At 38.5% G+C, this 26,106-nt stretch overlaps 1 protein-coding gene across 1 annotated transcript; it reads right to left on the bottom strand.

Annotated features, from left to right (window-relative positions):
- Positions 1 to 1,821: 1,821 nt before the first annotated feature.
- On the bottom strand, positions 1,822 to 25,858 carry hdac11 (histone deacetylase 11). Its single transcript, XM_034211527.1, has 11 exons — positions 25,665 to 25,858; positions 24,774 to 24,833; positions 22,050 to 22,198; positions 18,489 to 18,589; positions 17,195 to 17,311; positions 14,760 to 14,802; positions 13,960 to 14,036; positions 12,308 to 12,370; positions 10,092 to 10,188; positions 4,261 to 4,439; positions 1,822 to 3,756 (listed from the first exon to the last, which is right to left on the bottom strand). Exons 2-11 carry the CDS (start codon positions 24,806 to 24,808, stop codon positions 3,514 to 3,516), a joined length of 1,104 nt encoding a protein of 367 aa, XP_034067418.1. The 5' UTR covers positions 24,809 to 24,833; positions 25,665 to 25,858; the 3' UTR covers positions 1,822 to 3,513.
- Between the last annotated feature and the right edge of the window lie 248 nt (positions 25,859 to 26,106).

Genomic DNA, 26,106 nt, shown 5'->3' with positions numbered 1-26,106 from the left:
TTAAATTGCAGACACAAGGAAACCCTTTAAAGTAAACTGTCTCAACTTAATTTGTAGCCTTGGAAAGCAGGGCGATGACTGTGCACCAGCGCCAAGAAACACAGTAAGGGATCAAGGATCTTTTAAATATGAGCATGGAGAAAGTGTATGCTCCAGCTGTGAACTTTTATCTAAATAAAACCCCTCCTAAGAATAATGGAATTAAACCTGATAGTTATCTCCATTTTCTTGACTGTACCAGTATTCTGATTACATGTTTTTGTATGTAACTGTAAAGGAATAGTTACTTTATTGTTGTATCCTGATCAAATCATCCCGTTTCATGTAACCTGTTGCTCCTCAAGTCTTTCGTTTAGCTTCTGCCACCCGAAAACATTTCTGAAGCAGAGTCTTGCTTCACTCCCTTCGGCAAACTGTCAAAAATACATCATTAAGTCAGACTGTGCAATAGTCTTCCCTTTCTAAAACACTGGAGCTGTGAAAACAATACAGAACTGCTCTACTTCCCAAACCACGGTTATCAGAGGCAGGAGGCCGCGTTGAGACTTTAATTCTTTAATTGAATACCTCCTTTGAATCGAAGTTTGTAAAAAACGAGTTTTTCTAAGTCAGCTCTGTGTTTTTGTTTAAATACAAGGTTTCTATGTGACTGGAAGACAGTATTGTGAATTAGCTGATGATGGACAGGCATAAACAACAGCTTGCATTGGAACTAATCCAGATCTCACATTATGCAAAGCATGTCAGTAATTGCTAGTTTTGTTTTAAACACCTGAGCTAATTCTTATACAACTGTCTGATCATATTTCTGTTGTGAAAATACTGAATGTCCTCCTCCAACATGAGAGTAACATGATAACAAAGGTATCAACTGTAGCTGTGAACATGACAGGATGTCTGATTACGAAGAAGAGCATCAGGACTGTTTGAGGCAGATGATAGCTCTGTGATTAACATGATGATTCAGCCTCTATGGAGAGAGACATCAAGCATGCTCATTTCTGACGTGGAGCTAATCTGAAGTAAACATTGAATACTGCTTTCTATTCCTCCATCTTGTGACTGTGTAACTCCCTCTCTTGGATATCAGCATGTGAAGGACACTGTTCAGGAACTAGTTGATGCTCTGTATGTGATGACTACTTCCATTCTGGAGAGGAACACAAATACATGGATCCTGAGATTAAAGCTCAAGCCGGTGACGAATGATTATTAACATTTTTGAGATTTTGAGAAAAAGTCAGAATTCTTAGATTCTTTGAAAAAAAAGTCAGGATTTTGAAAATAGTCATAATTTTTGAGAAAAAGTCAGAATTTTGAGAAAAAGTCAGAATTTTTGGATTTTGAGAAAAAAAAGTCAAATTTTTGAGGGAAAAGTCAGAATTTTGAAATGTTGAGAAAAAGTCCATTTTTTTTGCAAAAGTCAGATTTTTGGAGAAAAAGTCAACATTTTTAGATGGCAGGATGTATAATTTCCTACAAGAATCGGCATTCCTCCATCTTGTGACTGTGTAACTCCCTCTCTTGGATATCAGCATGTGAAGGACACTGTTTAGGAACTAGTTGATGCTCTGCATGTGATGACTCCTTCCATTCTGGAGAGGATCACAGATACATGGATCCTGAGGTTGAAGCGCCTTTCCTCAGGTTTGGCTCATTTACTCTGACAGCGCTCTGTGTCATATGTTGCTTCAACCTTTCCATTGAACTACATTAAAACAGTTTTATTATCTTGGTTTTCCAAACATACTGTACTTTTAGCATTGGCGTTATACAAGAAATTCAAAGATTTAAAAAAAGAAAACGCCCAAAAAAGATACATTAGTTGTCCCAGATGTTTTTAATATCAGTGTGAATGCATAGAAGTCGTTTTTAATTTCAGCACAAACCACAAACACGCCCTTAGGAAAATACAGTACAGCTTTGAACACAGTGTTATTTTTGGCAACATCGTCTGACAGGAAGGAGCTGCTGATCTGGAATCTGTGATCTCATCTCGTATTAAGGACGGCTTACAATAAAGTGAGATGTTCTAATTAAAAGGTAGACACATTCAAAAGCACCACATCGGATCAAAGGCTTCAGCTAATTAGCACTGACACTGCTTACACGCTTTCATTATGAATGTGTCCAAACTGCTTCAAACATGTCCAGAACACAGACAAAGTTTCATTATTAAAACATTCACAGCCACATTAACATATTTTCTTAATTAGGAGAACAGTACAACCTTCAGTAAAATCATTGGCAACTCCCTGTTAAACATGAACGGCACAGATTATAGGTAGAAAAAGTAATGACTAACCTTGATGAATGAAACACTGGATAATGAAGAATAAACTATTTAATGATCACAACAAATATCTAGAGGTCAAAACATGTTTACACCGTTAGGGATGAGAATAAGGGCCACGTGCATTTTTTTTACTGCTCAAAATTCTGACTTTTTTCTCAGAATGTTGAATTTTTTCCAATTTTTTTGATCAGAATTTTTACTAATTTCTCAATATTCTAGCTTTTTTTCTCAGACATTTTCAGATTTCTGACTTTTTCTCCGAAATGTTGAGAATTCTGACTTTTATCCCAGTCTTCTTACTCTTCTTGTAACTTTTGTTCAGCTCTCAAACATTTTCAACATGTGGCGTTTATCCTCTTCCGTATACAATTAATAATACAAAAAATCATTAGATTAGTTTCGATAGCTACGGTTTTAAGGTGCTTTTTTTCTTGTGTTTCACCTCTACAACTATTAAGAGGATAATTCATAAAATGTCCACGTATTTAAAAGAACCTCAAACCTGTTTACAATACCATAGCATTTTATATATTTCACATATGACATTATTCCATTTCCTGAGATGAAAGAAGACTCTTCCTAAAAGCTTCCCGAACAAACATTAAACATAAAACCCTTCATTCTCCGACTTTAAAATTGCTATTAATGAAATTGACTGCAGTCAGAATAGTGCTGTTGTTGCAGTAAAATTATTCTCTTTCCAGAATTATTCCTTTGATTCATGGCCAACCTATAGAGTAAAAATGTAAAAAAGAAATCCAAATCTTGTTAGATTAAATGTGTAATCAAGCACTGGGTAACCCCGTCTGGTATTGAGTTAAATTAAACACCTTTGTGTGTGCAGCAACAACCTGACACCATAATTACTGCACTATATAAAGTTACTGCAGTGCTTTCACATGTTACACCTGCAGAGGAAACACATGTTAGTGTTAGAGGCAGAATTAGTGAGACAGAAAAAAAAGACTGAGAAAAAAGTCAGAGTTCTGAACATTTCTGAAAGAGAAAAGAAAGAGTTCTGAAGAAAAAGTAAAAATTCTGAAGAAAAAAGTAAGAATTCTGAAAATGTCTGAGAAAAAAAAGACAGAATTCTGAGAAAAAAGTCAACATTCAGAACATTTCTGAAAAAAACCAAGAAAGAATTACAAAGTGACTTCCGTGCCTTCACATGTTACACCTTCACAGGAAACACATGTTAGTGGCAGAATTATTGCATCTCAGACAGCAGTGGATGTTGACCCAGTAGATCCAGAGCTGCTCATCATGCTGGTCACCATAGACGTTGACCCCTCCCCCTCCAGAGCCTCTGGACCAATCAGGGCCTCCCGATACAGGTTGAGGATGGAGTCGGCGATGATGCGGGCGGTTCTCTTCTGGTACCCCCCCGATGTCACCATGAGGATCGGGATGCCTCGACGCCGCGCAGCCCTGAACACAATCTCATCTCTCTTAACGATGCCCTGAAGGAGAAGGAGAATCCACTTTTTTAATCCCCATTTTTGTATATACACTCTACAAATATACAAATTTGTGAGGAAAATTATGAACATTTCTAAGAAAAAAGTCAGGAATGGAAAATGTCTGAGAAAAAGAAAAGACACAATTCTGAGAAAAAAAGTCAAAATTCTGACGAAAGAAGTCAAAATTCTGACGAAAGAAGTCAAAATTCTGACGAAAGAAGTCAAAATTCTGAAATTCTCTGAGAAAAAAGTCAGAAATCAAAGAAGAAAAAGAAAAATCCACTTTATTAATCCCCTTTTTAAAGTTATTTTTAAATCCACAGTACAAATATACAAATTCAGAGGAAATTAATGAAAATTCTGATGGAAAAAGTCAAACTTCTGAATATTTCTGAGAATTTATTTTAAAGTATTTGAAAATGTCTTGAAAAAAAGTCAGAAAACAGATTTTTGTAGTCCCATTTTTTTTGTCTAAATCCTTGTCTGATGGAGCAGGTTCAGTACCTGAGGAGAAATGGAGAGTCCTCCCAGAGGGTCTCCATCCAGGACGTCTGTCCCCGCGTTGTAGACGATGATATCGGGTCTGACCTCGTTCAGAGATCCTTCTGTGTGGAGCTCCACCTTCTGAAGATACTCCGAGTCTTCAGTTCCCCAGTCCAGCTCAACCTTCCTCTTTATGGCTTCTGGAGTAACAGGGACATCATCAATATCCACAATTACTGCCATCAGTTAGCCAACCTAAACAAAATACTCCTGGGATGTCCATGTATAAGAAGTGTGCTGCCCTTGAAGCCCTTGAATGCCTTGCCTTGTAACAGATTTGTAGCCAAAGAAAGTTTGAGGTTTGTTTAAAATCTAATTACTTACAATTGTCAGAGATGGCAAAAGTACACACATCCTTTACTCAAGTAGAAGTACAGATACTCGTGTTTAAAAATACTCTGGTAAAAGTAGAAGTACTGACTAAACTTCTTTACTCAAGTAAAAGTAAAGAGGCTTTGAAATGTACTTCAGTAAAAAGTACCCATAACTAGCAGCTGTTTTAAAGAGTACCTGACCTCCCTTTATATTAATAGAACAATAATGTCATTGTTAGCTAATGAATGTTTCCATGCTGAACAACGGCAACATGACAACGTTTCCATTGGTCCCTCTTCTTTAGAGAAGACCAGGAAATGATGGATACACGGATCGTGTTCAAATCAATAGGCACGCAATGACTCTAAAGAATAATGATCACGCATCAAACACACATTCAGACTAAAGGAACCAGCTGTTTGGAAAATGAGAGAAGTAGAAAGTACAAGTATTTGAGTTCAACATGTAAGAAGTAGAAAGTACAGGTATTTGAGTTCAACATGTAAGAAGTAGAAAGTACAGGTATTTGAGTTCAACATGTAAGAAGTAGAAAGTACAGGTATTTGAGTTCAACATGTAAGAAGTAGAAAGTACAGGTATTTGAGTTCAACATGTAAGAAGTAGAAAGTACAGGTATTTGTGTTCAACATGTAAGAAGTAGAAAGTACAGGTATTTGAGTTCAACATGTAAGAAGTAGAAAGTACAGGTATTTGTGTTCAACATGTAAGAAGTAGAAAGTACAGGTATTTGAGTTCAACATGTAAGAAGTAGAAAGTACAGGTATTTGTGTTCAACATGTAAGAAGTAGAAAGTACAGGTATTTGTGTTCAACATGTAAGAAGTAGAAAGTACAGGTATTTGAGTTCAACATGTAAGAAGTAGAAAGTACAGGTATTTGAGTTCAACATGTAAGAAGTAGAAAGTACAGGTATTTGAGTTCAACATGTAAGAAGTAGAAAGTACAGGTATTTGAGTTCAACATGTAAGAAGTAGAAAGTACAGGTATTAGTGTTCAACATGTAGGAAGTAGAAAGTACAGGTATTTGAGTTCAACATGTAAGAAGTAGAAAGTACAGGTATTTGAGTTCAACATGTAAGAAGTAGAAAGTACAGGTATTTGAGTTCAACATGTAAGAAGTAGAAAGTACAGGTATTAGTGTTCAACATGTAAGAAGTAGAAAGTACAGGTATTTGTGTTCAACATGTAAGAAGTAGAAAGTACAGGTATTTGAGTTCAACATGTAAGAAGTAGAAAGTACAGGTATTTGTGTTCAACATGTAAGAAGTAGAAAGTACAGGTATTTGTGTTCAACATGTAAGAAGTAGAAAGTACAGGTATTTGAGTTCAACATGTAAGAAGTAGAAAGTACAGGTATTTGTGTTCAACATGTAAGAAGTAGAAAGTACAGGTATTTGAGTTCAACATGTAAGAAGTAGAAAGTACAGGTATTTGTGTTCAACATGTAAGAAGTAGAAAGTACAGGTATTTGTGTTCAACATGTAAGAAGTAGAAAGTACAGGTATTTGAGTTCAACATGTAAGAAGTAGAAAGTACAGGTATTTGAGTTCAACATGTGAGAAGTAGAAAGTACAGGTATTTGAGTTCAACATGTAAGAAGTAGAAAGTACAGGTATTTGAGTTCAACATGTGAGAAGTAGAAAGTACAGGTATTTGAGTTCAACATGTAAGAAGTAGAAAGTACAGGTATTTGAGTTCAACATGTAAGAAGTAGAAAGTACAGGTATTTGAGTTCAACATGTAAGAAGTAGAAAGTACAGGTATTTGAGTTCAACATGTAAGAAGTAGAAAGTACAGGTATTAGTGTTCAACATGTAGGAAGTAGAAAGTACAGGTATTTGTGTTCAACATGTAAGAAGTAGAAAGTACAGGTATTTGAGTTCAACATGTAAGAAGTAGAAAGTACAGGTATTTGAGTTCAACATGTAAGAAGTAGAAAGTACAGGTATTAGTGTTCAACATGTAAGAAGTAGAAAGTACAGGTATTTGTGTTCAACATGTAAGAAGTAGAAAGTACAGGTATTTGAGTTCAACATGTAAGAAGTAGAAAGTACAGGTATTTGAGTTCAACATGTAAGAAGTAGAAAGTACAGGTATTTGTGTTCAACATGTAAGAAGTAGAAAGTACAGGTATTTGTGTTCAACATGTAAGAAGTAGAAAGTACAGGTATTTGAGTTCAAAATGGAAGAAGTCAACGTAAAAAGTCATCAGGAAAATAAGTAGTGGAGTAAAGTACTGATACCAGAAAAATGTACTTGTAACAAAGTATTTGTACTCCACTACTTCCCACTTCTGACAATTGCATATACATTGCACAATGCTCGTAGCCATGTTAACTACTACCTGCAGTGCAAGAAAGCCCTTCATGTTTTATTGTTTACAATACAGGAACGCACTGAGTATTTTTATATTGTCTTAATTCACCAACATGTTAATGACGAAGTGTGAGAGTAATGGTCGATCTACTACCACTCTGTCTTCATTGGCTGTGGTTTAACTTAGTGTACCAATCAGAGTTTAACACACAACATGGGAACACTACATGAAGGCTTATAATTGCTGCAGATGATGTCTTTCAACACAGAGTAAAGGCTTGCTAACTGTATTCCTTTGATCCCACAGGTAAGACATTGTGTTTTTTCCATTAAGAATACTCAAATCTGCAGCACTTTTATAAGGAATTAGTATGTACATTTTAAATAATTAACGCAAACAATGAAAACAGTTAATAAGGAGAATACTGTGAAACTGATTTCTTGGTAGTCAATGAAAAATGTCAAAATGTCAATCATGTCAAAAAATGGTAAGCTTTGGTCTTTGAAGGTAGAGAGGAAGAAATGTGTCATATGAAGCAGAAGGAAATGCTGGTTTTATCTTAAACAACCAGAAAGTACATTCATTTCACTTTCTTAAATTAATTATAAAATTAAATTACGTGTCGAGAAGGAGATAGCCGAAGGAGGGGAACTACTTTAAAGGCAGTATTGTGACGTTTGGTCCGCAGAGTTTTGTTGGAATTGGGACCAAATGGCAGCATGTGGTTGTCAGATCAGCTTCAATGCAATGACAGATTAGTGTAAAAAGCAATGATTGTAATGTCGCACAGACTGCTGCGTGACAGCTTTCCTGCTGAGTTATAATGGAGTGAGTGGTCCTTCAGAGGGAAGTCATAGCAGACTTTAAATAGCCCAGAGTGTAATGTAAGATTTGAGCTGGAGGAGGCAGCGTTCTCCACTCAAACATCAACTTCTAACCAGACATCAGGAGAGATGTAGACCCTGAACTTTGACCCAGCCACACAGAGGGGAAGTGCCATTTGCAGCATTTGAAGGCAGAAAGAATGATTAACTGCAGCCTCATTTAAACGTTTACATACAGCCTACCACTGTTTTAACTTAGTATTAAAACTGCAAACAATTACAGCTGATACAGACACTGAACTCTACACACATCACATGCTTGGTTATTACTTTATATGCTGTATTATTGAAGAAGGAGTAATCCTACACCTCTAACAGACTTGAGCAAAGTAAATGTTCCCTCTGTATAGTGCCAATAGGTGCATGCACATTGACAACAGTAGACTTGGTTTGAGTTAAGCCCCTTTTTGAACTGCAAATATATACTTTTCCTCCGTAAAACAAAATCCTGAGTTTCATCCAGCACTACTGTGGGAACGCAAGAGCCCGAAGAAGCAGTGTCACAATGCCTTTATCTTATATTTACTTGGCGAGTAAGCAGGGCCGCCCCTCCCTACAGGACAATCACGCAGGCTGCATGGGGCCCCCCCTTGTGCAGGGGGCCCCGCCCAGAGGTCCTCAGCTGCTGTGCGCAGTTCTCCGCGCACCCCCCCCCCTCTCCCTCCCCGCTGACACGCGAGAGTGAGAGGTGACAAGGGGAGCACGTCTGTAAACCGACACCGTTGCAATGAATCGACATCTGACCAATCACGGCTTTGATACGGCCATTAGTGCAGGTGAAGAGATGTCGATGAAAAGACAGTTTCAGTCCGGCGCAAAAAACAAAACATGAAGAAACTAGCGCATCACTCGAAGGTGGGTTATTGTATGAGTCAAATGTACAACTTGTGAATGTTGTATAAGTCAAATTGCCAATTGCCATATTAAAACATCAGCTGCAATTCACGACATGAAGAAGGCAGTCTCTGCAGAGCATACAGGCTAATGGAGATGCAGTTATTTCCAGCATTCTTTATTTACCATTCATTCAAGTATGTGATGCCTTTTATCTGCTAATGTACAGGAGGAAGAGTGATACACTGTCTGTCTAGTTGGCTTACATAACAGTTCAAGTTTACAGCCTAAAAAACATGGAGCATTTTTTCCCCTTTTATTCATTTTTATGTCAATTTGCACATTTGATGGTGACGCTCAGCCTCTCCCCTTAACTCCTAACAGTCATCATCATGGTGACGCTCAGCCTCTCCCCTTAACTCCTAACAGTCATCATCATGTCAACCACAACACAGAGAAATACTGAGAGAAATGTGTGTGTAGTTGTTGACACATTGCTGACAGAGGGAACTAGAATACAGATTTAAGAAATATCAGTTTTTGAGCATGTCATAAGCATGTTTTGTCTTGACTATATTACAACTATATTATAATAAAATAATATAGTATTTATATTATTGAATTGATTATGATTATTATTATTAGTTTATTTGCATTAATTATATTTTAATCTTTTTGAGGCTAGTATTTGGCAGGAAATGCAGAATTCACCTGTAAACGCATACTGAACGACATACATGCACATTTACCATTTACCTCACTGTATACAAAAGTAACTGTTGATAATAATAATAAACAGGAATTATATTTGCAAAGTAGCCTACTTTGTTTTCACTCCTGTCGGTTGGAGGGGGGGGGCGGGGGGGGGCCTCATCTCACAATGTCGCTTGGGGCCCCAAGTTGGCCAGGGGCGGCCCTGCGAGTAAGATCTAAAAGTTGCACTGTCGCCTCCCACTAGAAGCATATACGCAATATTATTACATTGCTTAGTTAAATATTCAATTCTGATTAATCAAATCTGACATTACAGAGGTCTGTTTTTTTTCACGAACAGACCGTTGTTAGGGAGAATAGACCGTTGCTAGGGAGAACAGGCCATCGCTAGGGAGAACAGACTGTCGCTAGGGAGAGCAGAATGTTGCTAGGGAGAACAAACCATTGTAGAGGAGGATCGAGAGACTATATGCAGTCATATCACATCTTTACTTGGCGAGTACATTTTAAAATGATGTTAAATTAAAGGAAATAATATGAATATATTATATAGAAAGCCGTTCTTTGATACTCCAGATAACACACATGGTAAAGCCCCTCCTGCACTTATGTACAATGTAACACGTTATATATATTAAGGTTATCAAATGTCTATACAATCAAAGGTTAAAAAGCAAGAATGAGGAAATGAGTGGTGCTTTCTCTCACTTTTGGCAACATTGTCCTCAGGATATATGTAGCGATTGTACACGTCCATGATGAAAACGCGTTTATCGTCCAAGAAATCACGCTCGTGTCCATTCCCCTACAACAGAGCGGAAACACAAGATATAACAACATTTAATAAAAGGAACGCTTGTTATTTATTTCTACATGAATGGATCGTTATTGTTTAGTTGTGTGAATAAGCAACACAGCTGCCTAGGCTATCATTTCAATTGATGTGCAAACGAGAGCACTTTGTCATGTTCAGGGTTGTAATTAGGATTTTACTGCATATCCTCAATATTTCCCTGTGCCTCATTATCTGCTGAGAGGAGTACTTCAGACCCACCTGGATGCAGATTTTGCTCTTTGTTCTCCATTAATTATTTACTCCGCATCTTTATTGATCCTCTGCATGTGTCAATAGGTAAAGGCTCATCATTTCCCATAAGCTATAGCTCAAGAAAAAAGTGCTGTATTGTATTCCTGGAAAATAGCTATTAACCTTGGGAACATTGGGACATGCTTTTGTTTACATGCACCAGGTTATACAAGGATTCAAGCATCAGTTGTTGTCTTTCTGCAACACAGGGTTTATAGACAGTAGCCCAATAGTATAAATTACAAAGTTAAATGAAATTAACTTGACTAGGATGTTCAGCCATAGATTCAAACTGAAATATATAAGCAGTATAGCTTATTAGCTGGGACCTTTTGCAGTATTTCACCTGTTAACTTGTGTAGTAGATCATGAGAATCCCTCAGGAAGACTTTAAGCGAAATGATTACACAGATTAGTTGAATTCTCAATTCTGATTGGTCAATTTGGACATTCCAGATTTTTTACAAGCAGACCGTTGCTAGGGAGAGCAGACCGTCGCTAAGGAAAACAGACCGTTGTAAAGGAGGATCAAAGGACTATGTGCAGTCATATCAATCCGCAGAAAGTAGTTAGTGAACAAAACACATTAGTTTCATCCATCAGAAAACACTGTGAAATAACTTTTTTACATTTCTTTTTATATTTGTGCAGAAAACAAAACGTTAGATTCATGATGGCTAAACTGTCCCCAGGAAAGAAAGAGAGCAAGAGAAGACGAGAGGTTAATAGACATCAGAGAATTCAGCAGAAGAAACCAGACAGGAAGTAAACACTAAAGGTAACAGCAGAAGAAGACAGACAGGAAGTAAACACTAAAGGGAACAGCAGCAGAAGAAGAAGAAGAAGAAGAAGAAGAAGAAGAAGAAGAAGAAGAAGAAGAAGAAGAAGAAGAAGAAGAAGAAGAAGAAGACAGGAAGTAAACACTAAAGGGAACAGCAGAAAAAGACAGACAGGAAGTAAACACTAAAGGGAACAGCAGAAGAAGACGGACAGGAAGTAAACACGAATATGAACAGCAGAAGAAGAAGACAGGAAGTAAACACTAAAGGGAACAGCAGAAGAAGACAGACAGGAAGTAAACACTAAAGGGAACAGCAGAAGAAGACAGACAGGAAGTAAACACGAATGGGAACAGCAGAAGAAGACAGACAGGAAGTAAACACTAAAGGGAACAGCAGAAGAAGACAGACAGGAAGTAAACACTAAAGGGAACAGCAGAAGAAGACGGACAGGAAGTAAACACTAAAGGGAACAGCAGAAGAAGACAGACAGGAAGTAAACACTAAAGGGAACAGCAGAAGAAGACAGACAGGAAGTAAACACTAAAGAGAACAGCAGAAGAAGACAGACAGGAAGTAAACACGAATGGGAACAGCAGAAGAAGAAGACAGACAGGAAGTAAACACTAAAGGGAACACTGTATGGTCTCTAGCAGTGTTTAAAGACTGGTTAATGGAAATAAAGTAACATATATCAAAATGCTTTTGTTATTTCGCCCCTGAATCACATCAAACATGTATTATATAGCAAGACTAGAACTGTAGCCACTTTAAGGCACTATTTTGCACTTCAGTCACATCTCAGTGAAAACAAGCCGAAACACACAAGGCGCTGGAATTACTGCAGATAACCCAGTGCTGGTCTGTTATTATCTGATGCTGGTATGCACTCAACTGTTTTCCAGAGGAGATTATTTTCGTTACATTTCACTGATGGTGACAGTGAGGGCCAATTTGGTCTGCAGGGAGCCGTATTGATTGGCTGAAGTGGTGAAAGAGGGGTAATCTATGTGGGCTCCTGAGCATTGACACAGAACGAGGTAATGGTATCGGCTCACCTGATGAGCATCCAGATCAATGATGGTCGCCCTGGAGATGCCTTCCACTCTCTCAAACAGAAACTGAGAAACAGATGAGGAAATGTTTGCTTTCTCTCCGAAGAAGACACGTTCACAGTTCAGTATTTGTTAATGCATTGGAGTAACTTTCTTCCATCTTATGCCATATCTGGCCAAACTGCTTATGTGTTTTGAAATGTCAATGACATGTCAACCAAAGAGTGATTTGTGAACGTTACACTTATTACTGTAAAGATGGTTTTCATTAGCTGTAACTAGCCATCAAAAGCTAAAAGTCATACTAGACCAAGTAAAGCAATGCCAGCTGCTATGAACGGTCAGAAAACCAACGCGCTTCCCCACTAATCATCCTTTTATTTGAAGGAAAGCAGAGTGAGTAGTATATCAAAATGTTTAACTTTAACTGAAGATTCATAGCCATACGGCGTAACATGGGTAGCTTGCATATCGAATTGTTTGCTCTTCCACTCATAAGGCACTTTCACACCGGAGTACTTTTCCCAGTATAGTTTCGATAATTTGCGTTCACACCAAAAAGAGCCTGAACTAGAACTTAGTTCATGAGAACCGTTTCACCACCTTTTCCGTCCCTGCTAGAGAGCAGGTACTTTTGTGGGAGAAAAAGGTTCCTATGTCTGATTGGCTGGGCGGATTGCAAACCACGCCCCGTAAAACTCCCAAAAAGTTTTGTGAAGCCGCCATTTTATTATCCTCGCATTAGCATTATTAGCATTAGCATTAGCCCAGCGCAGAAATGCAGAGAGACTAATTTATGGCAACACAAAATAAAACATGGGAGCGGTGGAGATGAGGAGGTGTCGGCGTTCTGGCAATTTACTCGGAAGGCTTCAGTAGAAGCTGCTGGGAGTCCCAGCAGCTTCTACTGAAGCCAGTCCCCAACTCCGGGGACTTCCGGCCGGGGACTCCGGGTGGCAGTATACGCCGTGAAGTGGTTTGCGGCCTGCCAGTAAACCCAGAGCAGAAGAAGAAGAAGTGACGTCAGCGGCTTCATTTGCCTAATCCTCCCCCAGGGACTTATTCCGGTGTGAACGCGATCTGCTCTTTAGTTCTGATGAACTAAGTACGGCAAAGTACTTGGTGTGAAAGCGCCTATTGTCAACACCTATTCCTAAATTAAGGGGCAAAAAAGCCACCTAGAGGTTACTATTTATCAAGGAAAATGAGAGTAATAGCAACATCGATCAAAACGATAATAAACATCAGCACAGTGAAATCCAAAACATGCTCCACATAATCAAACAACGTACAAAAAATGGCTTCTCCAAACATTAGGTGAGTGTTTCCAATGAGCTAACAATGTACTTAACTCCAGTGTTTCTTAGCAAGTTGCTCGTCTCTCTTTTTCATCATGCACCAGTAAAGGTTTCTACGGAGCCCCCTAGGGGACATGGAGAATAAATTATTATTTGTTTTCTTCTCCATGTCCCCTAGGGGGCTCCGTAGGTTTCAGACTGTACATTTGGGTTAAACAAATCCTTATAATCTGAATATATTTAGTGGCATTTCATTTAACACTTTTAACAATGTTTTTGAACCCAAAGGGTGTGTGTTTTATTTTTAAAACATTTTGTCAAACTTTTGATGCCTTTCAATAAATATCCAACAGTTACCTTGATGGCCAGAGTGATGTCAGCGTAGGCACAGAAGCCCCCCCCTCTGTCGCTGGAGCAGTGGTGAAACCCTCCTCCTGGGAAACAGAAACACTGCATCAGTGTCAGGACATCTATGAGCATGTCACTGCAAACCTGAGAAACATATTTATCTCAACAGCAGCAATTGGTTTTATTGAGTTTGTAGCAGCTTATAATAACAGCTGCTGTGTCCCCTGTGTTACAACGAGTTGATGCTGAAATGCTTGAAGAGCAGTAATGTACAGCACAAGGAGGCAAACATGGGATGATAACCATTCAATCAGGTTATTACACGATTTAGTCGAATACTTGATTCTGATTGGTCAGTTTGGACCTTCCAGAGGTCTGCTCTTTTTTCCAAGCAGACCGTTGTTAAGGAGAACAGACCGTTGCTAAGAGGATCAAGAGACTGTGTGCAGTTATATCAATCCGCTGAAAGAAGTCCGATCAATTTATAATCAGCTGTGGACAACAAGCATTAGTTTCCATCTGTTAGAAAACACAGTGGGATACTTTGTGAATTTTTATTTTTATATTTATGGAGGGAGAGACACTTTGGATTCATGATGGCTTAACGATGTCCAATATATATAAAAAGAGGACAAGAGAAGGAACGAGGTTAAAAGGCAGAGCGCTGGACATCAGATAAATCAACAGAAGAAGACAGACAGGAAGTAAACACTAAAGGGAACACAGTATGGGCTGTATCGATGGTATACTGTATATCTATACATCTATCTAATTATCTCTTTTGGTTACTGAACAAGAAACTCACTCACCCACATTCACAGCCCACCCTCGGTCTATAGCCAGTTTTCCGGCCTGTGGTAGAAAGAAAACAAACTTCGAATACATTTTTTAAATCAACATAGACAAATACATAAAGTGTAACCAGAATACCAATTGACAAAATAAAAAATCAACTTTTCCAACTTACATGAAGCGAACAATCATTAAAGGTCCCCTATCATACTGTTTTTCATCAATATATCACAGGTCTCAGATATATCCAGAACCTGTCTCTGATTGGCTGAAACACCAAACAGATCATTGCAGCATTACCCATAATCCCCTCTGTTTCAGCCCTGTTTCAAAAGTGCTGATTCTCTGTCTGTTACTTTAGATGAAAATAAGGAGCCCCTCCCCACGCCCCTCTGAGAGACATTTGGTTACAAAGAACTCAATGGTGCTCTAGGAGGAGATTCAGGTGATAAGGGGGGGGGGGGGGTTACCTTGGTTGCTGATTGGCTAATGGTTACACAAGACAAAACATCGTTATGACATCATAAAGTGGCCAAAATCTGATCAGCTCATTTTCAGACAGGTTTTTATAGAAATGGATCAAAAAGAGAGAGAATCTTTGGTCCTGAAACTTTCAGAGTCTCTTTCCACAGAGGGGACACATGTTGATGTAGAGGAGACATGAAGAAGAGGGGACACATGTTGATGTAGAAGAGACATGAAGAAGAGGGGACACATGTTGATGTAGAAGAGACATGAAGAAGAGGGGACACATGTTGATGTAGAAGAGACATGAAGAAGAGGGGACACATGTTGATGTAGAAGAGACATGAAGAAGAGGGGACACACAGGGCCGCCCCTCCCTACAGGCCAATCACGCAGGCTGCATGGGGCCCCGCCTTGCGCAGGGGGCCCTGCCCAGAGGGCCTCAGCTGCTGTGCGCAGATCTCCGCTCAGTTCTCCGCGCACCCCCCGCGAGAGTGAGAGGTGACAAGGGGAGCACGTCTGTAACCCGACACCGTTGCAATTAATCGACATCTGACCAATCACGGCTTTGATACGGCCACGAGTGCAGGTGAAGAGATGTCGGTGAAAAGACAGTTTCAGTCCGGCGCAAGCAAGAGGGGAAAAAAACAAAACTTGAAGAAACTAGAGCATCACTCGAAGGTGGGTTATTGTCAAATGTACAACTTGCGAATGTTGTATAAGTCAAATTGCCATATTAAAACATCAGCTGCAATTCAGGACATGAAGAAGGCAGTCTCTGCAGAGCATACAGGCTAATGGAGATGCAGTTATTTCCAGCATTCTTTATTTACCATTCATTCAAGTATGTGATGCCTTTTATCTGCTAATGTACAGGAGGAAGAGTGATACACTGTCTGTCTAGTTTGCTTACATAACAGTTAAAGTTTACAGCCTAAAAAACATGGAGCATTTTTCCCCCTTATATTCATTTTTATGTCAATTTGCACATTTCATGGTGACGCTCAGCCTCTCCCCTTAACTCCTAACAGTCATCATCATGGTGACACTCAGCATCTCCCCTTAACTCCTAAGTCATCATCATGTCAACCACAACACAGAGAAATACTGAGAGAAATGTGTGTGTAGTTGTTGACACATTGCTGACAGAGGGAACTACATTTGAATACAAGAAATATCAGTTTTTGAGCATGTCATAAGCATGTTTTGTCTTGACTATACAACTATATTATAATAAAATAATATAGTATTTATATTATTGAATTGATTATGATTATTAGTAGAAGTTGTTTATTTGCATTAATTATATTTTAATCTTTTTGAGGCTAGTATTTGGCAGGAAATGCAGACGTATTCACCTGTAAACGCATACTGAACGACATACATGCACATTTACCATTTACCTCACTGCATAAAAAAGTGTTGATAATAATAATAAACAGGAATTATATTTCCAAAGTAGCCTACTTTGTTTCCAAAAAAAAAATGTTTCACTCCTGAGACTTTGGGGGGGGGGCCTCATCTCACAATGTTGCTTGGGGCCCCAAGTTAGCCAGGGGCGGCCCTGGGGACAGATGTTGATGTAGAAGAGACATGAAGAAGAGGGGACACATGTTGATGTAGAGGAGACATGAAGAAGAGGGGACACATGTTGATGTAGAAGAGACATGAAGAAGAGGGGACACATGTTGATGTAGAAGAGACATGAAGAAGAGGGGACACATGTTGATGTAGAAGAGACATGAAGAAGAGGGGACACATGTTGATGTAGAAGAGACATGAAGAAGAGGGGACACATGTTGATGTAGAAGAGACATGAAGAAGAGGGGACACATGTTGATGTAGAAGAGACATGAAGAAGAGGGGACACATGTTGATGTAGAAGAGACATGAAGAAGTGGATTTTGAATAATAGGTGACCTCTAAGTGGCGTTTGCATTGCATTTTACTGAAGAAATTAAACAAATTCTCAATCTCAAATAGCTACCATTATGGTTCCTCCGGTCTGCGTCCTCAAAGGCCTCAACACTCTCCGCTGAACCAGGAAATTAGGCAGGAAGATGAGAGGTGGGATTTCTGTGATGTTTGCCACCACCATAGACCACTGAGATAAATGAAAAACACAGTTAGTGACGGTTAAAAGATTATAACTGTGACTTTATCTCCTAGAAGGCAAACAAAACCACAGATGGACTGAAACGTAAATAAACCCAAACAGGAGAATGTGTGAGGTTTCTACAAACGGAAAAGATAAAGTGTGGTTCCTCAGGTAATAATAATAATAATCATTATATTTATTATAGCGCTTTATCAAAGACTCTCAAAGCGCTTTACAATATGTAATGGTCATCTACTGTGGACAATACCCACAGGAGCAAATTCGAGTGTCTTGCCCAAGGACACAACGGCCTGACGCAGTGGGGCGGGAGCGGGTTTCAAACTGGAGTTCCCCAACGCCCCCTTGATCTGATGATCAAACGCACAGACCACTGCGCCACCCGTCCCGGTAGGTAAATCTAACACACTGTATATGAAGACGCCAAAACTGTTTACACTTGTGTAACTCATTCTAATATAAAACTAATTTAAATCTAGTTTTGCTATAAAAACCTGGGACTGCATTGTTTGTTAATCCTTTTTGTCTGTCGTGTTATTATTTTTAAATTATTATTATTTAAAAAGAAATTGATATTTCTAATCTTTGTTTAATTAATTTAGTTCATATTTATCATATTGTTTTTACTCTACTAGTACTATTACTTTTGAGTTTTTTTATTTATTTGTTTACGATATGTTACACTATGTTTGATATGTTTTAGTTTTTCAGTAATAATGAGCCTAGTCTTGAGCATATATTAATTAAAAGCAAACACAGTATTTCAATTTAATAAATTAGGCGTCAACCTAAAACACATTTTTAAAATAGGAGGAATGAAAGAAACCAAAATGAAAATTCAGGCAGTACGTCAAGCTATAATATTTTGATCTTTATTTTAGCTGTATTTTAACATCCTGCTAGTAATCCAAGTCTTAGACATTTAACAGTATGATTACTTCTTTCTGTATGTAACTGTAAGGCAATACAGTTACATTTGATTGGATCCTGTCACATGTAATAATAATCATAATAATACATTTTAATTATGAAGGCGCCTTTCAAGGTACACAAAACAAAAACAAAACAGCACAGAAACAAGACAATATGTACAACATGTAAACCCTAAACCTGTGCCATTATTAAGTGTCATACTGAGAGGTGTGTTGTGGGTAATCTGAGTGACCTTCAGTTTGTTGAGGTAGCGCTTGGTGTGAACCACCAGCAGATCTTCTTCAGAAGCTTCTCGCGCCTCCACCATGTTGTCATCAGTGAGAAACTGCTCCTCTGAGACAGAAACAGGATCAGTTAGACTCAGACTATCTCCAGATTGAAAACTGGCTAAACTGGACTTCAACATCAATACTAAACAATAAACCTATGTACTAAAGCAGGAGTCGATATTCACCATAATTCTGCAAATCCCAAAGAATTCCCAAAACGTTGATCGTTGTGGTGACAAAACTAGCAGGTAAAAATGTTACTTAAAAATGATGATATTAAATATTAATACAAATGAAAAAACACTCCATATAACAAATGCTCAAAGACGCTTTACAAAAAATGTTGTTCCAGTCTTAAAAAAACGAGCAGGTTTGCACAGCATAAAACAAATATGAATAATAATAAATAACAATATGAATACACATTTGTTTTTTAAATCCATCAAAAAAAGATAAAAAAGAAATGCATTGGAGGAACTGAGTGTTCTTTAAAGGTCACCTATCATGCTATTTGCAGGCAATAGCATAGGTCTCAGATATATCAAAAATATTTTAAAAATATGTCACCCATTCTAGCCATGCCTCACATCCCTCTATTTCACTTCCTGTTTCAAAAGTGCTGATTTGGGTATAAAGCTTTAGGAGGGGGCGGAGCTCATGCGGGACCCGGCAGCTACTGTCTAAACTAAATGCTGTCGTGATGAAACGCCATATCATGGATTATCAAGGATTCTCTCTGAAACAGTCTGGAGCTCAAAGACTTTCTCTCTTGCCGGTTATACCACAAGGTGAGTTCCTTTTTACTTCCTGCTTCTTCACACACATGCTCTCCAGTACAGGTTAGCTCTGAGTGTTAGCGATGCTAATGTAAACACCGACCATATTACGTCCAACACAGTCGGGCATTGTTTCTGATAGCAACGTTTCTGATTGGGCCGTGGGTCCACATTTCAGATATTACGTCATATCGGACGACAATCTGCATCAGCTCCGTTGTTCCCCGTTTTTAGAGATTTGGGTACGGAGGAAAAGAGAGAGGGTTTTATTTTCTGACACTGCGTGAGTTCCCCGACACACCAGGGACACATGTTTATGTATAAAAGACATCACAAAGTGCATTTCGCATGATAGGTCCCCTTTAAGTTTGTAAAATGACTAATATATGTAGGGGCAAGTTTATTTAAAGCCTTGTAAGTCAGTTTATTTATATTTGTAGTTTTGTCTATTATAGAGTATTCTAATGTATTCAGTATTTGTTATATTGTATATTCTTCAGATACTCAAATGCTATACTGTATCTTTCCTACAGTTGATATGTACATTTTACATTTTAATCTATTTCTATGTATTTGTATTATATATATAAATCATGTGTAATACTTTCTGCTGCTGTGTCGAAAACATTTCCCCACTTTATATGAATAAAGTACATCTAACCTTAAAAATAGCCACTTTGACCACATATTGCCAAGGTAAACATAAAAGAAGCAAGGCTTTCCTCCGTCAGCAGAGTCAGAGTTTTACGTGCACTTTTAGCTCCTCAATGTGTTTGAATTAAGCTGTGGACGACACTTTCTCACTTTTGCATGAAGGTGTGCCAGCTAGCAGTTTTTGCCTGACTCTCTCTCAGAAGCTTTCATTGCCATCTCTACTGTAGCTCTGTGCATAAGACAATCTTTGAATCCTGCACAGCCCCCCTCAGCGAGTGTTTCCTCCTCCATCTCCCTCTCCTCTCTTTGTTCTCCCTCCGAATGATTCCATGTATCATCATGGTCCCTGGTAGACCCCCCCACACAAATAACAACACAGACTATAGACTTTTTGCACTACTTTTTATTCTGTATTTTTGTATTCTATTATATATGTTGCATCGTTGAAGCAACTCAGGTCAGAATAATTTCATTGCCATTTCTACACTGTAGCTTTGTGCATACGACAATAAACCCTTTGAATGAATTGAATGAACACCTCTTGTTGTTAAATACCAACTATGTGCAATATGTGCAATATATATATATGCCGTTAATATCTGTGCAATACCTGGCTGCTAAATCTTCACAACTGTTAAAGGATGTGTATTTTGTAAATAGGCACGCAATGACTCTAAAGAATAATGATCACGCACCAAACACACATTCAGACTAAAGGAACCAGCTGTTTGGAAATGAGAGAAGTAGAAAGTACAGGTATTTGAGTTCAACATGTAAGAAGTAGAAAGTACAGGTATTTGAGTTCAACATGTAAGAAGTAGAAAGTACAGGTATTTGAGTTCAACATGTAAGAAGTAGAAAGTACAGGTATTTGAGTTCAACATGTAAGAAGTAGAAAGTACAGGTATTTGTGTTCTACATGTAAGAAGTAGAAAGTACAGGTATTTGAGTTCAACATGTAAGAAGTAGAAAGTACAGGTATTTGAGTTCAACATGTAAGAAGTAGAAAGTACAGGTATTTGAGTTCAACATGTAAGAAGTAGAAAGTACAGGTAGTTGTGTTCAACATGTAAGAAGTAGAAAGTACAGGTATTTGAGTTCAACATGTAAGAAGTAGAAAGTACAGGTATTTGTGTTCAACATGTGAGAAGTAGAAAGTACAGGTATTTGAGTTCAACATGTAAGAAGTAGAAAGTACAGGTATTTGAGTTCAACATGTAAGAAGTAGAAAGTACAGGTATTTGAGTTCAACATGTAAGAAGTAGAAAGTACAGGTATTTGAGTTCAACATGTGAGAAGTAGAAAGTACAGGTATTTGAGTTCAACATGTAAGAAGTAGAAAGTTCAGGTATTTGGGTTCAACATGTGAGAAGTAGAAAGTTGTCAGAAAAATAAGTATTGGAATAAAGTACTGATACCAGAAAAATGTACTTAAAGGAGACCTATCATGCTATATTTGAATAATATATTGTAGGGCCATACCTATATAAGGTATATTTATACGTTTTATTTTTCAAAATACCAAACAGATCATGCCTCATTTCGCTCTATTTCGCTCTCCTCCAGCCTGTCTTTGCATGCTGCAGCTGACCACGCCCCCCTGCAAAGGAGGGGGCCGAGTTACGAGCGTCATGTTACCATGCTGTTACCATGCTGTTACCATGCCACAGCAACCTCTCATTCCCCTGATTGGTGGAGAGTTGGCCATATAGGCGGAGCTCCTCGTCACTGACGTCACACTATTTTCAAATCTGTATCAGTCTGTGTCAGATCCGTTCCAGACCCGTTTTTAGAGATTTGGGTATGGAGGAAAAGAGAGAGGGTTGTGTTTTCTGACACTTGGTGAGTTCCCTGACACACCGGGGACACATATTCATGTATAAAAGACATACAAAAGTGCATTTTGCATGATAGCTCCCCTAACAAAGTATTTGTACTCCACTACTTCCCACCTCTTAACATGAAGCTGTCTGTGGCTCTTTGCTGCTGTAACCATGTAAATGTCCCCTCTGAGGGACTAATATTCTGATTCTGAATGTCTCCTCAGGGATTCGCTCTCCCCATCTTTCACTCTGTGTCTCCTTTTCCTCTCACCTTTCAAGAAGTGAATGACTTTCCCCCACTTCCCTGCATCAAACGGATGCAGCTTCTCGAGGCCCATGAAGGTGATGTTGTAGTCCGGGTGGTACACGATGGGCAGACATGTCAGCGGGATGCGGGCGTACAGATCTGTGTGGTGAGAGCTGGAAAAGGGAAAGTAAAACAAGTTGCACAAGGGCCACTTATACATGGATTTATTTAAGAGGCCCTATTATGCTTTTGGGGGATTTTCCCTTTCCTATAATGTGTTTTTTGTGCATGTAAATGGTCTACAGAGACTAAAATCCCCTCCATTGGACTCTTTTGTTTACTTCTTGGACATCGTGACATCACAATGTAAGACTTGTGCTTCTATTGGCTAGCACTCCAACACATTGTACGTGATTGGCTAAGGGGCGGGACATCTCTAAGCGGTTGACTAATCACAACAGAGCCGGCCAGCTAACCAATAAGAGCAGACTGGGCTCTGGTATCAGACAGAGGGTGAAAAGAGGTGCTGCAGCACAGGCAGTATGAGAACAATAAAGAGCTTTTTGAACATTAAAGCATGGAGACATGTAGAGACACTACATACTGATATACACCTGAACATCAGCAGGAGAGGACTCTTTAAAGTAGAGACACTACATACTGATATACACCTGAACATCAGCAGGAGAGGACTCTTTAAAGTAGAGACACTACATACTGATATACACCTGAACATCAGCAGGAGAGGACTCTTTAAAGTAGAGACACTACATACTGATATACACCTGAACATCAGCAGGAGAGGACTCTTTAAAGTAGAGACACTACATACAGATATACATCTGAACATCAGCAGGAGAGGACTCTTTAAAGTAGATACACTACATACTGATATACACCTGAACATCAGCAGGAGAGGACTCTTTAAAGTAGAGACACTACATACTGATATACACCTGAACATCAGCAGGAGAGGACTCTTTAAAGTAGAGACACTACATACTGATATACATCTGAACATCAGCAGGAGACGACTCTTTAAAGTAGAGACACTACATACTGATATACATCTGAACATCAGCAGGAGAAGACTCTTTAAAGTAGAGACACTACATACTGATATACACCTGAACATCATCAGGAGAGGACTCTTTAAAGTAGATACACTACATACTGATACACCTGAACATCAGCAGGAGAGGACTCTTTAAAGTAGAGACACTACATACTGATATACACCTGAACATCAGCAGGAGAGGACTCTTTAAAGTAGAGACACTACATACTGATATCCACCTGAACATCAGCAGGAGAGGACTCTTTAAAGTAGAGACACTACATACTGATATACACCTGAACATCAGCAGGAGAGGACTCTTTAAAGTAGAGACACTACATACTGATATACACCTGAACATCAGCAGGAGAGGACTCTTTAAAGTAGAGACACTACATACTGATATACACCTGAACATCAGCAGGAGAGGACTCTTTAAAGTAGAGACACTACATACTGATATACACCTGAACATCAGCAGGAGAGGACTCTTTAAAGTAGAGACACTACATACTGATATACACCTAAACATCAGCAGGAGAGGACTCTTTAAAGTAGAGACACTACATACTGATATACACCTGAACATCATCAGGAGAGGACTCTTTAAAGTAGAGGCACTACATACTGATACACCTGAACATCAGCAGGAGAGGACTCTTTAAAGTAGAGACACTACATACTGATATACACCTGAACATCAGCAGGAGAGGACTCTTTAAAGTAGAGACACTACATACTGATATACACCTGAACATCAGTAGGAGAGGACTCTTTAAAGTAGAGACACTACATACTGATATACACCTGAACATCAGCAGGAGAGGACTCTTTAAAGTAGAGACACTACATACTGATATACACCTGAACATCAGCAGGAGAGGACTCTTTAAAGTAGAGACACTACATACTGATATACACCAGAACATCAGCAGGAGAGGACTCTTTAAAGTAGAGACACTACATACTGATACACACCTGAACATCAGCAGGAGAGGACTCTTTAAAGTAGAGACACTACATACTGATATACACCTGAACATCAGCAGGAGAGGACTCTTTAAAGTAGAGACACTACATACTGATATACACCTGAACATCAGCAGGAGAGGACTCTTTAAAGTAGAGACACTACATACTGATATACACCTGAACATCAGCAGGAGAGGACTCTTTAAAGTAGAGACACTACATACTGATACACACCTGAACATCAGCAGGAGAGGACTCTTTAAAGTAGAGACACTACATACTGATATACACCTGAACATCAGCAGGAGAGGACTCTTTAAAGTAGAGACACTACATACTGATATACACCTGAACATCAGTAGGAGAGGACTCTTTAAAGTAGAGACACTACATACTGATATACACCTGAACATCAGCAGGAGAGGACTCTTTAAAGTAGAGACACTACATACTGATATACACCTGAACATCAGCAGGAGAGGACTCTTTAAAGTAGAGACACTACATACTGATACACACCTGAACATCAGCAGGAGAGGACTCTTTAAAGTAGAGACACTACATACTGATATACACCTGAACCTCAGCAGGAGAGGACTCTTTAAAGTAGAGACACTACATACTGATATACACCTGAACATCAGCATAATAAAGGGCTCATTTAACCCAGTGACTAAATGAGCTTTCTTGGAAGTGTCATGCTGTTAGTTTGTGCTCACCTTCCTTTCCCTTTATTATCTTCGTTGTGAGACATGTCTTTCAGGCATTGCTACTTTCACCTTGGGGAAAAAGGGAAAAATGAAATGTAACTTCCACAACAGTAGACAGTAACTCTATTTAAATGTTTTATAATAAAATACATTTGATAATATTCATAGCATATTCTATTTGTATGTATTATGAATTATACTTATTTTCTTATTTATTATATTTTATATTTGATTTGTTATTCTTTAAAAATGTAGTTTTATTTAGTTTAAATGCATTAAGTAATTAAGTGTTTATTTACTTTGTACAAATAACTTAATGTAAAGGGGGGAATATCTTAAAGATCTCCAAATACATCCATGGACAATGAACTAGGACCCGATGCATTATAGACAATACAAAGATAAGTAATACAACTAATTACAAAACTTTAAAACCTTTGCAACTATTCAACTGCGCAATATCCCTTAGGATTATCACTGTTGTAAAGTGAACATTTCAAGCAATAATTCAAGCTATTATAATTGAAGAACAATGTGCCATTTTTTTTTAACCTTTAAGTTCTTATGTTTATTTAAAATATGTTTTATTTTATTGCATTTAGTTTTATTTTATTATTTCATTGTATTTTATAGAAACAAAATAAAACAAGCAACTATCAGTAAAACCCAAATCTCCCCTGGAATACATAAAGCATCGCGCATGCGCAGTGACATGTGTACAGAGACGCAAAAGCACCATGAAGGAAACGACACACACACACCGCCTCAAAACATGAATGAGCAGGTCTCTAATGATGTGTTCCAGGTTATTTTAATTTTGAAGACACAACGTTAGCACGGTTACTGCCTGAAACAGACCGGAAGTGTTTCAGAACACAGAAACCAGCCGCTATCACTCACCTGTCAGACTGTGGAGGAAACAGCCTCTGGAAATAAGAAGTTACTGCAGACTGTCAATATATTTCCTTCCCGACATGCTTTGACTCTGTTTGTTCCTCCGGAGCCTGCTGACAGAAAGGACATCGGGTTTTATTGACAGTATTTCTTCACAGTATCCGTCCTGCTGCTGTCGCGCTGCTACGCTCATTACGTAACATACGTAGAAAGCGCTCACGTAAAAACACACGCACATTTAAAGCAGAAGAAACACGAAGTCCAGACAGAGTTCACTTTCAGATTTATTTCACTGTTATTACTAAAGAATACTTCCAGTGTTTCTAATGCTCCAGGCTGGACTTAAGGCTTCATTTTGATGCTGCAAAATATACCCTATAGTTTCAATAACGCTTTTATCCAAAGCGACTTACATACTCAATACTGTGGGCAATCCCCACAGGAGCAA

The sequence above is a fragment of the Gymnodraco acuticeps genome, unplaced genomic scaffold (assembly GCF_902827175.1).
Source record: "Gymnodraco acuticeps unplaced genomic scaffold, fGymAcu1.1, whole genome shotgun sequence".
Classification (NCBI taxonomy): Eukaryota; Metazoa; Chordata; class Actinopteri; order Perciformes; family Bathydraconidae; genus Gymnodraco; species Gymnodraco acuticeps.
Note: the sequence above shows the minus strand (reverse complement) of the source record. Positions and strands in the feature narration are given on the sequence as shown.